The sequence below is a fragment of the Ictidomys tridecemlineatus genome, chromosome 11 (genome assembly GCF_052094955.1).
Source record: "Ictidomys tridecemlineatus isolate mIctTri1 chromosome 11, mIctTri1.hap1, whole genome shotgun sequence".
Taxonomy (NCBI): domain Eukaryota; kingdom Metazoa; phylum Chordata; class Mammalia; order Rodentia; family Sciuridae; genus Ictidomys; species Ictidomys tridecemlineatus.
The window spans coordinates 102,677,378-102,692,696 of record NC_135487.1 but is presented as its reverse complement, the minus strand read 5'-3'; the positions used below and the strand labels follow the sequence as shown (position 1 = coordinate 102,692,696).

Here is a 15,319-nt window from a genome sequence, read left to right as displayed (position 1 = left end):
TAAGTACTTCAAAAATAATATTTGAGGGTCTTAACCAGACATCCATGGATGATGCCTAGGGCGCCCAGTAACCTGGTGAAATTGAATGTAAAATCATGCTCAAGTGCATTTTTCTAGGGAATGTTAATGTAGAATGCAACTGTCTGGGGAGTGGGTAGAGGTGCAAGTTTGTTCAGCAAGAACCTTATAGTAAAGAGGAAAGCATATGGCCCTCAACTCATGACAGGAAGCTTGTTTGGGTCACAGATGGTAGGAAAGCAAATGGAAACAGCATTGTGGAAGTCACTATCTCTCCTTTTGAGTTTGCTCCAGATTTGCTAACGAGTCAGTTGCTTTGGACTAATTGGGTGCCACCAGAAGAGGCAGTGTCACCAGACTGGGGCCTGCCAGGAACAACTGCTCATCCAGCAGACTCTATTGCTTGGGGTGCAGAGTGGAGGGGAATGGAATGTTATCTTGGTAGAAATGTTGATATCTGTCCAAGAACTTAAAGCTAGGGAGAGGAAGAGGGGGGAAAAATTCCCAGAAGGGCTCCAGTCTTGGCTCCTTCATGGCAAATGCTTGCAGCACTGTTTATTCAAATGTGTAATAACAAGCACCAGAAAACAACATGCAACATTCTCCCCCCACCCCTGACCTGCAATCCCAGAAGTAGGAGACCTATGACCACAATGTTGAAGGGAACTCATGTTCAGGAAAGATTCAAGGTGGGCGTTCTGGCAGGGCCAGATTCTACCAGGGCAAGTGCCCTGCCTTTTGGCCTCCTGCAGTATCTGGAGAAACCAGACACCTTCTGCTACCTCAGGCCCCAATAGGCAAAGCAGTGATGCCAGCCCTAATTGGAGGGCATATGACTCCTATAAGGACAACCCTGTCCTTGGCACTTGGCCCAGGCAGCCCTCTGGAGGTAATGAAGTGAACTGGCCTTTTAGGGAGGCCATGGAGAGAGAGAGAGAGGCCATAGTCTCTTCTGGCTAAGAAGAGTCAGCCTCTTTAGGAGAAGGAAGAGTCTTCTCTGCTGCAGGGAGAATTCTGGGATTCCTCTGCAGGAGTGAATACCTACCCCTTTACCCAGCTGAAGGGTATTGCTACCTTCAGTCTCCAAATGAGAGTACTTTATCCATCACATTTCAAATAAATTATAAATACGGACACAATCCAAATAATAGAAGTAGTATAAGCTGCTCACAGACCCCCACAGGGGCCAGCCTGAAGAGAAATGAAGGTCACCCCTTTATTCTCTGTGTCTCTGGCCATGTAGGCGAAACTGTCTCCCCTTGTCCTGGAGTAACTATGGGTACAACTCAGGACAGAGAGTTTCATATTTAGAAACATTCTCATCCCCATCTTCTTTCCTCCTTCCTCAAACCCCTTCCCAACATCTAAAAAACGAAAACAAATTGCTGAAGGACTCGGGAGCTTTGAGGGATATAAATCTCACACTTTCCCCATCAAATGGGAAAACTCTGACCCAAAGAGGAAATAATTGGCCCTAAGTCAAAGGTGCTGACCCCCAGGTACTCCAATAATGCACATATTACTATGTATGGGTGGCATTGAGGAGGGTGAGGAGGTTGAAGGGGGTTAACTCAGTCCTGAGGACAGACTGGCATAGGACACATTCACCTTTGGGATGCTAAGTGGGCCAGTTGGCACTGGATTGGAAAATGGTTGAATTCTTCCCTCTTCATCCTTCCCTGAGCAGTCCAATGACTGGGGCAGATTGAAGTGTTCTGAGTGGGTAAGAAGTAGATGGCCCTTGCCCAGTTAGCATTCTCTGGCCTTGGAGTCTAGAGAGGGACTGAGGAGGTGTCAGGAAAAGGAGACACACCAAAGACAAATATGGAACTGGGTCCCAAAGTGAAGAAGCACCAATAACATCAGGCTGCCCTGGACTGGGGAGGGGATAGACCCTGGCAAAAATGAGGAAGGAGGGGAGGATGGGAAGACAATGGAGAGGGCACATCCTTTTGTACAGATGAGAAGGGGAAAGTAGGAGAGAAGGACTGTATAAGGAACCAGGGGGAAACAAGCAAAGAGTAAGGGGAAAATGGGCCCATCCATCCATGTCCTGGGGCTCTGGGGCAACTCAGCCTCATGATGTCCTTCTGGCCCTTCCAGAGCCCCTATCTGGCCCCACAGGAATGAAAGGAAGGCCTGGACAGACTTCAAAAAGGATCTCAAATGCCTCAGACCCAAGAGGCAGGGGAAGGGAGGTGAACCCGGTGGTTGGGTGAGGGGACCTGAAATGGAGATGCTCCTAAGCCCTTCATCTTGTATCCCAAGTGTGAGATGAGACCAAGCCCAAGAAGGACAGGAAGGAAGGTAAAATTTTCTAAGGTAAGTATAGTTTAGAGTTTTGGTGAAAAGTGCCCCACCCTGGGGGTCGGAGGACCAAGGGCATAAAAGAAACTATTTCTGTCAGCAAGTTTCCTGGCAAGTTTTTTCCTCAAGTTGCAACTCGGTTGCCATTTATCTGCTCCCATTGAGTTCAGGCTTCATCTAGATGCTCTAAGGGCCCTTTTTTAGGCTACTGTGCCTCCCTGGTTCACACATGGTGGGCTCTGTGAGCAAAGAGAAGCCAGAGAAGAGTGAGAAGCACATTGGACTCTGAGAAGGCTGGAGATCAGTCAGTACACAAGAAGCACTGAGCTCCTGCCATCTGGGGCTCCAGCAAGAGGAGGGATAGGAAGCCATGGGGTGGGCTGCCCAGGTTTCCAATAGCTGACGTCTGCCCATCTGTAGTCCCAAAGCTCAAAGCCCAGAATGATGGGGGAAGGGAGTTGGAGGAGGAAGAGGAGGTCCTGGGAGCTGTTGGTGTTGAAGAGGTGCTGTCCAGTTCAGGAGTAGCCAGGCTGGGACTGTTTACTGCTTCTCCACTGCTCCCTGCTCAGCTGCACTCTCCTGGCTGGGGCCCTGGCCCTGGTCCTGGCCCTGGCCCTGGCCCTGCCCGTGCCACGGGGTCTCCTTGAACACAAACCAACAGTTCCCGGCCCACAGGAAGAAGTTGATAAAGCCGAAGAGCTGCAAAGGACATCAGGGGAGTATGTGAGAATAGTAGGGGAGGGATAGTATGAGAACAGGGAGTGGGGAGTTCCTGTGTTGGTGTAAGAAGCTCAGAGGACTAGAAAGACTAAGCAAGCTGGGTATAGAAGTAGGATTCAACGCCATCTCCCATTAAGGGATTTCCTGGCAACTCTGTCCACAGCATGCACCCAAGATGTAGCTTGGTCACTAGCCCAATCTTGCTGGTAAAGAGGTTATCATGCAAAGCATAGCAAGGATCCAGTAGTCAGGGGCCAGCAGGGCTTCCCACAGCAATACCAGGGGCCTGCTTGGAATACTTTCTGTTGGGTGAGTTTGACTGGAGCTGTCCAAGGTGCTTCTTCCCTAGGACCAGGGACTCAGCCAGGGCTATATTCAATATTTTGTTTAAAATGTTCTAAAAACCTAACAGCAGGAAGTATTTAGGAGAAGGTGTACTGATGTTTGCAATTGACTTTGAAATGCATTAAAAATGGATTGATGAGAGAAGGTGGATAGGTAAATAATAAAGCAAGTCTAATACAGTGTTAATGGGAGAGCCTAGGGGGTGAGCATCTGGGTGTTCACCATAAAATTCCTTCAAGTTTAATGTATATGTGAAATTTTTTGCAATAAAATGTTTGGGGGGGAGGGAACCTGTGAGTGGAGTTCCAGTATGTTCCAGAAGCTCCCTGATGTTCCAGTCATGAAACATTTCAGTTATGGGCCTTGATAAGGTCAGAGACATTTTCAGAGAGGGTCTGAAATAGCTAAGGTGATGGCTCAGGCACTTTCCAGCTGATGTGAGCATATTTCAATGTTTTAGCAACTAGGATGACCAAATGCATGCCTATTGGCTGAATGCACCCCTGTCCTCAAATCCCTTTTCTGTGTGGGGGTCTAAGCAACAAAGAGCCCTTTCTCACTCTGGGTCTCCTTAAGAGCTCTGAACCAGCCACAGCCCTAAGCTCCCTCTTCATATGTTCAATGTGCACCCATACACAGCATGAAACAGGCAGGAGGGATGGGAGGTAGTCATGAGGACATGCCTGGAGGTGGGGAATGGGAGTGGCTCTTGGTTCCCCCATCCCAACATGCCTTCCCAGGATCAGCATCAGGTGCAGGTGGGCACTAACTGTAAGAGCAGGGGACATCAGCCCTGGGGACCCCTCTCTGTTCCTCTTAGAACCTGCCAGCTGGGACAGGCCTGGGCAGCTGGGATAGTGCTGCTTCCCCTAGGCCCCATCAGTAGCCACAGGTCTCACCACGGAGATGTTGGCCAGTCCCATGGAGGGTGTGGCCCCAGCACTGCACACTGCTTCCTCTCCATGGCACACAGACATGGCTGCAGTCAGGCTGGATGGCCGTGTGGCACCTTTGACATCAGTCAGGCCCTTGCCCCAGGCAGCAGCAGCTACCAGCCAGAAGAAGGTGAAGGAGACGGTCACACAGAAGTCCTGGGAGAAGCAGAGAGTTGGGGAATACACTCAGAAAGTCCCTATGATTCCCTGGTGTTTTTTCCCTCTTGACATGATACTCTAGAATCCTGGGGTCTTGGGATATCTGCCTCTTCCTGTCCTACCTGACACCTATAGCCCCAGGGGGTCCAGATGGTCCTAAGAAATCTGTGAGCTGGGATTGTGGCTGGGGTAGAGCACTTGCCTTGCATGACCAAGGCCCTGGGTTTGATCCTCAGCACCACATAAAAATAAATAAATAAAAATAAAGATATTGTGTCCACCTACAACTAAAAAAAAAAAAATATTTTAAAAAAAGAGAAAGAAATCTGTTCACTGTCACCAAAGTAGTCATGCCTCTCAGGCTGCCCTACCTACATCCTCAGAACTAAAGTCAGGCAACAAGGTGCTGAAGCTGGTCAGCCTCACCCCCAAACCCAAAGTTATCTAAACTCCCTATTTTTTTAATATTTATTTTTTTGGTTGTAGTTAGACACAGTACCTTTGTTTTTATTTATTTACTTTTATGTGTTGCTGAGGATGGAACCCAGGGCTTTGCATGCGCTAGGCAAGCGCTCCACCGCTGAGCCACAACCCCAACCCTAAACTCCCTATTCTTTATTCCCAACTTTTCCTTTGATCACCCTTACTCATCTAGAAGTAGTGGCAGAGGCAGATTTGGGAAATGGGGTTCTCTAAGGTATGGCTTCTACCTTCATAACTGGAATAAGGAGAAAGTAAAGAGAATAATTAATACTAATAACAGCTAACACTTATAGTGGTTAACTATGTACCAGATACTTTGCATACTTTCTTATTCCCCCACCCCCAGAAAAAAAAAACTAAAAAGCAGGTATTATTTCATCCCCATTTATAGATGAGGAAACTGAGATTTTGAGAGGCTGAGTAATTTATCTAAGGCCACATAGTGACTGAAGCCATGAAGAGACTGTGCTGGGATTTGAACCCAGGCAGTCTAACTCCAAAGTCTGCTTATTTATACTGCTCTTGTGCTTTCTGTCAGTGGAAGGAAGCTATGGGAGGTTGGTAGAGGCAGAGGTTCCACATTTAGGTCTTGGGCCCAGAGAAGCTACTATGTTTGTCCATCCCTCGCTTCCATCCCTCTGGCCCATTCTCACTCACCACCAGTGGGAAGCGCTTGTTCTCCGTATAGAGGTTGTGGAAGCGCAGGTAGAGAACTAGGGCAGCCATGGTATAGAAGAAGGAAAAGATGCCAAGGGTCACAAAGAACTCAGCAGGGGCAGAGAAGTCCCCCATGAGGTGCATGGTCTTGGACGTGGATTCATCATCACAGAGAGGCATCTCATACTGGACCCGGTGCAACCTGCAGATGGTAGGAAAGGCCATCTTGAGCTCAGGTAACCAGCTTTCTCCATGCTCCAGGAAGGGTCCTGGGCTAGTTCTCACCCTGGGACTATTACAGAGTGAAGAAAGGCGTGGAACAGTACTTCTGGAGGGAAACTTGCAGTCAAAGCAGGAGCTTCCCTACAGTTTCATTCAAGTCCTACCTCCCCCTGGATTGCCATCCTACACTCATCCACCTGCCCAGATATGGTGAACATGTGGTTCCAAGAAGTCAGAGCCTTTAAGGTCACAACCACAATATATAATCCATCTATTTCTGGTAGCCAAAGCACTAGGCAAATCAGCTGCTTTCTGCTCCTGGGAAAACACAGGGTCACAGTGACCAAACTCAGGTTTGAATCACCCATTCTCAGGCCTTACTTAGGCTTCCTAATTTGACTATCTTGGACAAAACAAAGAGAAAAACACAACATTTTATATACAGGAGACAATCTAAGTTGGGTGCCAAAAACTAGACATTTCTAAAAAAGGTGAGCCCTGTCTCCATTCTCCTCTGAACACTCACTCGTCCCTTCTCTAAGCTCTCAAATAATCCAGGAAAGAATACTCTTCTCTACCTCCTTGTTTTCTGGGTGTACCAGGTAAGTATCCAACAACAGCTCTTCGGGATCTAAGAACTAACAAGCTTCCTTACTTCGAAGCAGAAAGGGGGCTTCTGAGGCTCAGAGAGAGCTGTTCAACTTTCTCAGACTCCTTCCAATGCCTGGGGGTTTTCTGCATGCACTTTATGACCCCCTATTGGTTGGCCACGGACTGGAACATAATAACGATGATCTATTTGTGTTTCCCTTATGTTTTCCTCTGGTCAGTTTGTCTGAGATCACTGAAGGGTGGAACGGACCTAAATCTTATAATTCTGTTGGAATCTGGATTGGCACACAACAAGTGGTCTTTAGATTTCTGGAGGAGGAAGAGACAAAGCAGGTCCTGCTGATCTCGTGAGAGAGTCTGTGCTGGGTCATAACCCATTTCTGCTCACCTGAAGGGATAGCCGAACAAAACAATGATGGAGCTCACGTCCTTGGCGTCGTTGTTGCAGCGAACTGTTGCTCCTGTCTCCCCGCTGTAGGAGCCGCAGGACCCGAAGGCGAAAATAGCAAAGAGCTGAGAGAGAGTGAAGCCCCTTTAAGAATCAGAAGGCCTCATGTGGCCAAGGTAAAGAACCACCCCCTGTCTCCAGCAGATACTGAGGGGCCAGGGAGTGAGATTCCCTTTAACATTGTTCCTCCTGGGCAGGGATTCGTGGCTACCAAGGTTTTTCAGTTCAGGGTGCAATATTCATCATACAGGGTAGTGGACCAGATAGCAAATGAATTAAATTAGACTTTGAGTGGTGTCTCAGAGGGAGATGAAGAGAGGAAATGGATCCTCTCCAGGTCTCCTCATTGGGCATGACACTGGGGACCAGGGGCAGCCTCCTCAAGATGAGAAGTAACACCAGAACCTCTGTAATTCCAACTATTGGAAACTTCCTCTCAAAAGTTTTCTCTTAATTTTTCTCCCAAGGGAGAGGCACCCTGTGATATGGACTCCTCTGCACCAATGCAGATCAGGCATGCCTGAAGTGCTTTTCATTTTTTCCTTTAGCCAGTCAAAGAATCTTCCCCTTACCTTGTTGCTAACTTCCAGCAGTTTCCTGCCCCAGAGGAGGTACCGGGTAGCTGGAGGGAACAACTTCTACCAAGCTTTTCCATGGAACTACCATCCTAACTCCTCTTCCCCGAAAGCACCTTTCCTTCCAGCGACAGTGCTGGCTGGGCCAGTGCTTACTGTCCTGGCTAGAGACCAAAGAAAAGTACCCTCCACTTGCCTTATCAGCCTCTGCTATTTTCCCACTGGAGTTTCTCTTTGTAACCTGTTGATGCTGCCATTTCTCAGTGTTAAAAAGCAGAGGCGTTCCAGACCACTTGAACTATTTTCTTCTCTACCTTTCATCACATTTGACTACCTCTTGTATTGAGCAAAATGAAATTGTCTCATTCTGTGATTCTCACATTTCTTTCCAGGAAATACCCTTTGATTAGAAAAGGAGGTGGAGTCTCTTATTCTCCCACATCAGTTGCTCAGCCCCAGTTTCCTGTGCCCCTATCTTTGATTTGTTCACAGTGTCATCTTTCTTATTAAGCAGTGAATTTATTCTGTGAATTGTTCATTTTCTGTACGTTTCTCTATGACTCAATGTCTTGGTCATTAAAGGACCAACTAGAAAACAACTAATCTACACTCCAGTCCTGCATCCAGAGTAGAATTGCACAATATTTTGCTAATGCCTATTGACGTTGTGAAATAAAAAGAGACCTGAACTAGGAGTCTGAAAATCTGGGTTCTAGTTGTAGCTCTGTTGCTAATTGGCCAGGTGACTCCACTGTCTGAGTCACAGTTTCTTCATCTGTAAAATGAGGCATTTGGAGGTAATCTAGAGGCTTTTCCCAGCTCTGAAATTCTCTCACTCTCAGAGGGTAATGCTATCAGTGTGCTCTTGGCTGGATTTGCCAACAGCTGTGCTCTGCCCCTGGGTGGTGTCGGGTGCCACTACCCCGCCTTGCACGGCCTGGCCCAGCAGAACTCCATGCTGGAGCCACTGACTTCTCTCTTAAGGTCATAACGTTCACCTCTGTTTTCAGGAGACTTGCTCTAGACAAATGAGAATTGTCTCCATTGGTAAAGATCACCAGGAAAGAAGATAAGTGTAATATCTCTGCAGTGCCTATCTAACCCCCCACCCCTGAATTAAACTATGCAGGCTGCAGTAGAGCCCTGCTTGCTCACCTCCCTGACAGAACTGGAGAGAAGTTACCGGAAGGAACCCTCTGCATCCTTACCCTTCACAGACTCCAAGTTGCCTCCCAGGCATAACAATAAAACTCCCTAGCTCTTCCTCAGAGGAATTCTCTCATCTTTGTGGGCTCTGTGGCTTTCTGATTCCCCGAGGAAGTTTCTTTATTTCTCTTAGCTTCTGGTGCCCAGAAATGGACACAATTAGGGTGTCATATTCTAGGAAGGGCAGCACAGTTGCGTATAATTTTACCCATTGGCAGTTAGTCAGTGAATGGCTCCTCATAGAAAGTGTGCAGGTATTCCTAACTTGAGAGAGTGAGTGGTCAGTTATGGAGCCTTCTCTTCACGAGCCCTCTCTTGACAGGCACTGCTGAGCATCGACAGGAAGATGGCATTTCTCAAGCATCTATTTTGTACCAGGTAGGCTCTGTTCTAGATACTATTACAGTGAACAGAAGAGAGAAAAAAAATGAATTTGTTCTCATTGGAGCTCATGCTCTAGAAACTACCCACAAAGGTAGCCACTAGCTAAGGCTATTTAAATTAATTAACATAAAACTAAATTTTACATTCAGTTGTTTTGATCATGCCAGCCATATTTCAAGGGCTCAGTAGGCACATTCGGCTAGCAGGTACTGCAGTCATCAGCACAGATTATAGAACTTTTCCATCATCATTGAAAATTCTCCTATGTCAAAATCTTAACCTCAAGGTTCTGAAACTTCTAAGCCCTGCTCTCTGATTCTTCAAAGGGCAAAATATACCCGTAAGAACTTTACTGTTAATGCTTGGCTTTTCTGATTCTTTGAAACTTAGGAATCTAAACATCTTCCATGATGGCTTTTTTTACTTACCAGAATATTTGTTTGTTAGTACTAGGGACCTAACTCAGGGCCTGTGCATGCTAGCTATAGAGCTATATACCTAGCCCCAAGAACACGTCTAAATATGAACACACAGTCAGATGGTGGCAGATACAGTGTGCTATATGAACGGATGATGGGAAAATCTGAGAAGAATGATCATAGATCATAGAGCAGCAGAACAAAAAGGGTCTCAGAGATTATTAAGCTCAACAGTATCATTTCACAAAGATGGAAACTGAAGCCCCCCAAAATAAGATGATTTTCTCTAAGTCACATTAGCTGATGTAAGAGCCAGGTTATGAATTTACATCTCCTGATTCCCTTTCCAGTGCTTTTCCTATGTCATTCATTTATTCATCCAACACTTATTGAGCATTCATTTATTCATCCAACACTTATTGAGCATCTATCTACCTTGTGCCAGGTGCTCAAGATACAAAAATGAGTAAGACCTGGCTTTTATTATCAATAATTCATGTTAAGAAGGGAATGTCATGTTAAAACAAGCAAAACCCAGCACCATAGTTATTAAAGCTAAGGTAGAAGCGAGGTGCAGTGGTACCTGCGTGTAATCCCAGTGACTGTAATCCAAGGGAGACTAAGAACTTAGTGAGACCCTATCTCAAAACAAAAAATTAAAAAGGGCTGAGGATGCCGTTCAGTGGTAAAGTACCCCTAGGTTAAATCCGTAGTACCAAGGAAAGAAGGAAGGAGGGAGGGAGGGAGGGAAGGAAGGAGAGAGGGAATGGAAGGAAGGAAGGAAAAAAGGAAGGAAGGAAGGAAAAAAGAAAAGAAAAGGAAAGGAGGCTAAAGGAGAGATCTTTACTGTGTGTGGTGGGGATTACAAGGAGAGAGGAGACCTGTACCCAGGCTGCAGAAGCATGGAAAAACACCCTCACCCAGCCCATGGCTCCTAATACTCCATCTTTCTGCCTCAGATTTGCTTCCTTCCTTAACTGTTCAGGGGACTAAGCCCAAGGAAGAAGAGGGTGACAACTGAAACAACCCTGTCACCATGCACAAGGCTCTGAGAGCAACCTGATCATAAAGAACAGCAGCCAAAGATGGAGGCTCTGAGACAGGGGGATTTCTGGAATTCTGGTGCCAACCAATTTTCCTTCTCTTGGACTTGCATTGCTCCTCCTGCCTCTGTGTCGCTTTTATAAAGACGTTGGAATAACTTTTCCCAGGTGTGGAGTTTTTTTTTTGTTGTTTTGTTTTGTTTTTGTACTGTGGATTGGATCCAGAAGTGCTCTAACATCAAGCTATTCCCAGCCCTTTTTTATTTTTTATTTTCATACAGGGTCTCCCTGAGTTGCCCAACTGACCTTGAACTTGTGATCCTCCTGCCTCAGGCTCCCGAGTCACTGGGATTGCAGGTGTGCACCACTGCATCCAGCCAACCTTCCCAGTTAAAGGATGAGTTTGTACTTTGGACTTCCTTGCTGGTCAGAGAAAACCAACAGTCCAGAGAACACCAACATCATCTGTGCAGAGCATAGAAGGCAAGTTCTTTCCCCCAAATCCTCCTCCCTAATCGTCCGATTGGTTTGATGAACTCTGATGATGTCCTTTCAAATCCTCCACAGTGACTGAAATAACTCCATTACAGACACCTCAGAGTCAAATAAATTACTTTGGCATCCCAAAGGTGAAATTTTCATTAGGAGGACACTCTCAGTTAAAAGTAATATAACTTATTTATAAGCAAATGAGGATAGTGACTGAGTCATCTAGAGATCTTTTATACCTTGCCATCAAACTGAGGATTTGGCAGTGACATTTGAATAATCTCACTAAAGGACAAGACTAGTTGGACAGTCTGCACAGGGGAGAAAATAGGGAAAGGGGGAGGTTCGGGAGTAAAATAGCCCCTGGAGTGCCCGGCTCACTAGGTTCACTAAGCATCACAGAAATTGTCTTTTGTAATCCTCCCAGTGAGCCTATAAGACAGGTCTCATTTACATTCAAGGAAAATGAGACCCATAAAAATTTCATCTCTTATCCAAATTTCTAGGACTACAAGCACAGGATACCAAATTTAAGCCAAAGCCCAACTGAGCTTAAAGTCTGCCTTAAAAACAAATATAAACAAAAAAACTACTTCTCCAATAACTGGTCTATGCTCCGGTAGATTTAGTGAGATTCTTAGAATTAGAATTGAGGTGAGAATAATTTCTGAATTTTAAAGACATTCGAACATAAGCTCCTGACTCATAAAAGAATTACATCACTTTTTCCTCTCAAGAATTCCAGTAAAACCTTTGCTTTTTGATAATAATGACTATAAAAGTTTTCAATTACCATTACCATAATGGCAAGATTTGTGTTTTATTTTTTCTTCCTCTAGTTGGGAGTACTTTATCCCACCAAGCAAAAAAAAAAAAAAAAAAAAAAAAAGAAAGAAAAGAAAAGAAAAAGGGTGAAAAAAAACCAAATGACATTTTCACTGTTGTTTCTGTGCTGGTTCCTGTGAACTTTCATGTGAGCTTATCTGCAAAAATGCAAAGCAAGTGAAACTTGTGCCCTGAATTTATGCTACCCAGGATAGCATTAAAACCAAATCATGTCTCCTTATGATTCTACACTGTGAATGAAGACTAGTTTAGATTTTGCTCCCCACCCAGGACCCTTGGGTTTAGCAATGTGAGAGAAAGGAATCTCTGTTTTGTAGTTGAAGGTTTTTTGTTTTTTTTTTAAGTTGAAGATCATAAACATCAAACAGGTATTACTTGGTAGGGCATCAGCACTGACCCTAGGGGAACACTGGATTATTTCCCTAGGAATTGCTCTGTCCAGCCTTTATAGAAATGTGGGGGGGGGGGCTGAGGCTGTAACTCAGTGGCAGGGCAATTGCCTAGCATGTGTGAGGCACTGGGTTTGATCCTTAGCACCACATAAAAATAAACAAATAAAACAAGGCATTCTGTCCATCTATAACTACAAAAAAAAATTTAAAAAACAGAAGAAATGTGGTAGGTATGGCAGGCTGTAGGGACAGGAGTGAAGAAGGTTGCTTTTCAGAATCCCCCCAGGGAAAGCAAGTCCATAATCCAATAACTTCATTATTCCTTCATCCCTTGATAGTCTGTCTTCAAATTTCCATTAGATCCATTTTGTCAAGTTTAATGATAAAACTGTACTCTTACGTTTCAGTCAGGTTCTGCTCCTATGGCTGGCTCTTAATAGCTCTCTGACTTCTGGATGCCAGTCACTCGGAGCATAAATATTCTTATACGGGGGCCCCTCTGGTATTCAAGTGGTAGGTCAGAACAGGGAAGTGGCAGCAGGTGGAAGAGCTCAATCAGCAGTTGGACCCACTGTACTTGAGGCAGTAAGGAAAGTGGGAAGTTCCGACGAAGTCCCAGAGTCTATACTTGGGAACTCCCCAGGCTGGCCTATAGCCCTAATTAGGAGTCTCAGATATCCAGAGATAATCCCAAATACACCATTGCCTCTGAATTTCAGATTTGACGATTCTCATCTATGATTTAGTAGTTAGTGACACAGTGCTAATTCCTGTCTCCAGAGAGTTTACAGCCCTTTAGAACACAATCCTCCGGTGTATTAATGGTAATTTATTCCCTAGCTGAATGCTGTGCTGAAAGTGTATTAATTAAGTTATTCATACACCACTTGGTATATGGATTATTTAACTTAAAACCTCTTCTGCAGTAGTACACTAAATGCCTTTTCCCCAACAAGTCTTTATGATTTGAAAAAGTGTCTGCACCTCTCCACATTCCTAATTTAAATCCAGGAGGCCTGGGGCACTGGGAAGAACAAAGAGCATAAGTACCAGTGAAGGAATGAGGTGGTATTTCCACCAGATCAAACCATGGGAAATTGAGGACCTGGACAAATGAGTTTTTCAAGGTCATAGGGTAAATCTAATCTAGGGTTACATTTTAGCACCCCAAACAATTTAAGGATGGTCAGATCCACATTTGACCAATGTTGAGAATTGAAGTCCAGAGAAGTGACTTGCCCAAGGTCGTGCAGCTAGAAACACAGATCCAGGCCTGGAATCCAGATTTCCAGCTTCCCAGATCTGTGTTCTTATTGTAATACCACATTTTGGTTATATTGTCATTTTTTAAATATGTATTTTCTTAGTTGTAGATGGACACAATATCTTTATTTTATTTGTTTATTTTTATGTGGTGCCAGGGATCAAACCCAGTGCCTCACACATGCGAGGCAAGCACTGTACCACTGACCCACAACCCTGGCCCCTATATTGTCATTTTTATTCTGTCATAATTTTGTTCTTTTGTTTATTCTCAGGGCTGGTGAGTTCCATTCATTCATTCATTCATTCATTCATTCATTCATTCACTTCCTCACTCTATTACAAAACCCCAGATTCCTCTAGTGACCTCAACAGGGAATCCCGAGCTGGGAGCCTGTCCTTGAGTCCACTCCAAGGATCTTCCAGGTCCTGGTGGGTTTGGGGTAGGTTTCCATAGCGCCTCTCCTTCCCTCCTTTGCCCTCTGAAGCTTCTCTGGTGGTGAAGAGCGGATCTCAACCCCCTTGTCCTCCTCCTCCTCCCGCCCGCCACCGAGGAGTGGTATGTGCAGGATCAGAGTTCTGGAAAGGTTACACCCGGGTCCTGTCGCCCGAGTGAAATGTGAGCGCCTTGGGCAAAGGTTCCTTGCACATAGAAGGACCGAATCCGGGACTCCGCATGCCTGGCTCCTCACCCTCCTACCACTGAGTGCTGGACAAGCATCCCCAGCCCGCCCCTCCCCCGCCCACCTGTCACCGCCCCCCACCCTTCCGCAGTGGCCTGGCTGCCTCACCTCCCCAGCCCCCACCAGAGCCACATTGCTTCGGGTCGTCGTCACAGTCCAGGCTCCCGAAATAGCCCTGGGCTGGGGCAGAGACTCACCCACTGGAGAACTTTGATGAAGCCCAGTGGCTCCTCCAGCCGTCGCCAGCGCAGCCCCACCAGCAGGCGGTCCACCTGCGGAGACAGAGCCAGCTAGCCGTCAAGGCGGTGGGGAGACTAGAGAAGACACTAGTCCCTCTCCTCCTCCTCCTACTACACAGGGGCAGAGGGTGGAATCAGAGTCAGGGCCGACAGTTAGGTGGAGGGGATCGGTGGCAGAGCCCAGGGGCGCTCGGGAAGTACCTGCTGGCGCGGCGACTTGTCCGCTGTGCGGCTGGGGCTCTCCGCCGACGACATGCTGGCGCAGCGGGACTGGAGCGCAGCGCGGGGGCTCGGCTCCCTCGCAGGGAGGCTGCGGGGACAGCGGTGGAGTTGGGGGCTGCTCACTCGCGGCCGTCGGCGGGCCGGGATCCAGGCTGGCGGGGTGGGTAGCGGGGGCGCTGCTGCTCGAGCTGGTGGAGGCTGTGGCCGCTGCTCTGCCCCGCCGATGCAGAAAGCCCCCGAGTCCGATTCAAACTTCTGTCAAACTCGCAGGCGAACTTGGCAGGGGAGTCACGTGGCGTGCGCTCCCCAATCCTGCTCCCGCCCCCTTTGATCCCCTTTCTCCGTCGCCAAACTCCTTAAAGGGACCTGTGGCCTCTGTGGACAGTTCGGCCTCGAAAGGGCTCAGGTTCTTTGCCAGAAGCCTTTAGGGCCGGACCCGGTAGAAACACCACCGTCACGAGCAACACCACGGCGAAAATCTGGAGCGCGCTGGGACGCGCCGGCTCCTAGTTTATCTTTCTGGGTTTTTTTCCTGGATTCGGAATTGCTCTGCCCTGGCTTTTCCTCCTCTTCCAAACCTTAATATCTAGAACTTGAAGGATTTTTCACTAGGTATTTTTAGTGCTTATTTTTAACATGCCTCTTGCTTCCA

General features: G+C 46.7%; 1 protein-coding gene across 1 annotated transcript; it reads right to left on the bottom strand.

Annotated features, from left to right (window-relative positions):
- Positions 1 to 539: 539 nt before the first annotated feature.
- Sypl2 (synaptophysin like 2) lies at positions 540 to 14,983 on the bottom strand. The gene is made up of 6 exons (XM_005338083.5): positions 14,647 to 14,983; positions 14,404 to 14,478; positions 6,847 to 6,971; positions 5,625 to 5,826; positions 4,290 to 4,481; positions 540 to 3,024 (listed from the first exon to the last, which is right to left on the bottom strand). Exons 1-6 carry the CDS (start codon positions 14,698 to 14,700, stop codon positions 2,866 to 2,868), a joined length of 807 nt encoding a protein of 268 aa, XP_005338140.2. The 5' UTR covers positions 14,701 to 14,983; the 3' UTR covers positions 540 to 2,865.
- Between the last annotated feature and the right edge of the window lie 336 nt (positions 14,984 to 15,319).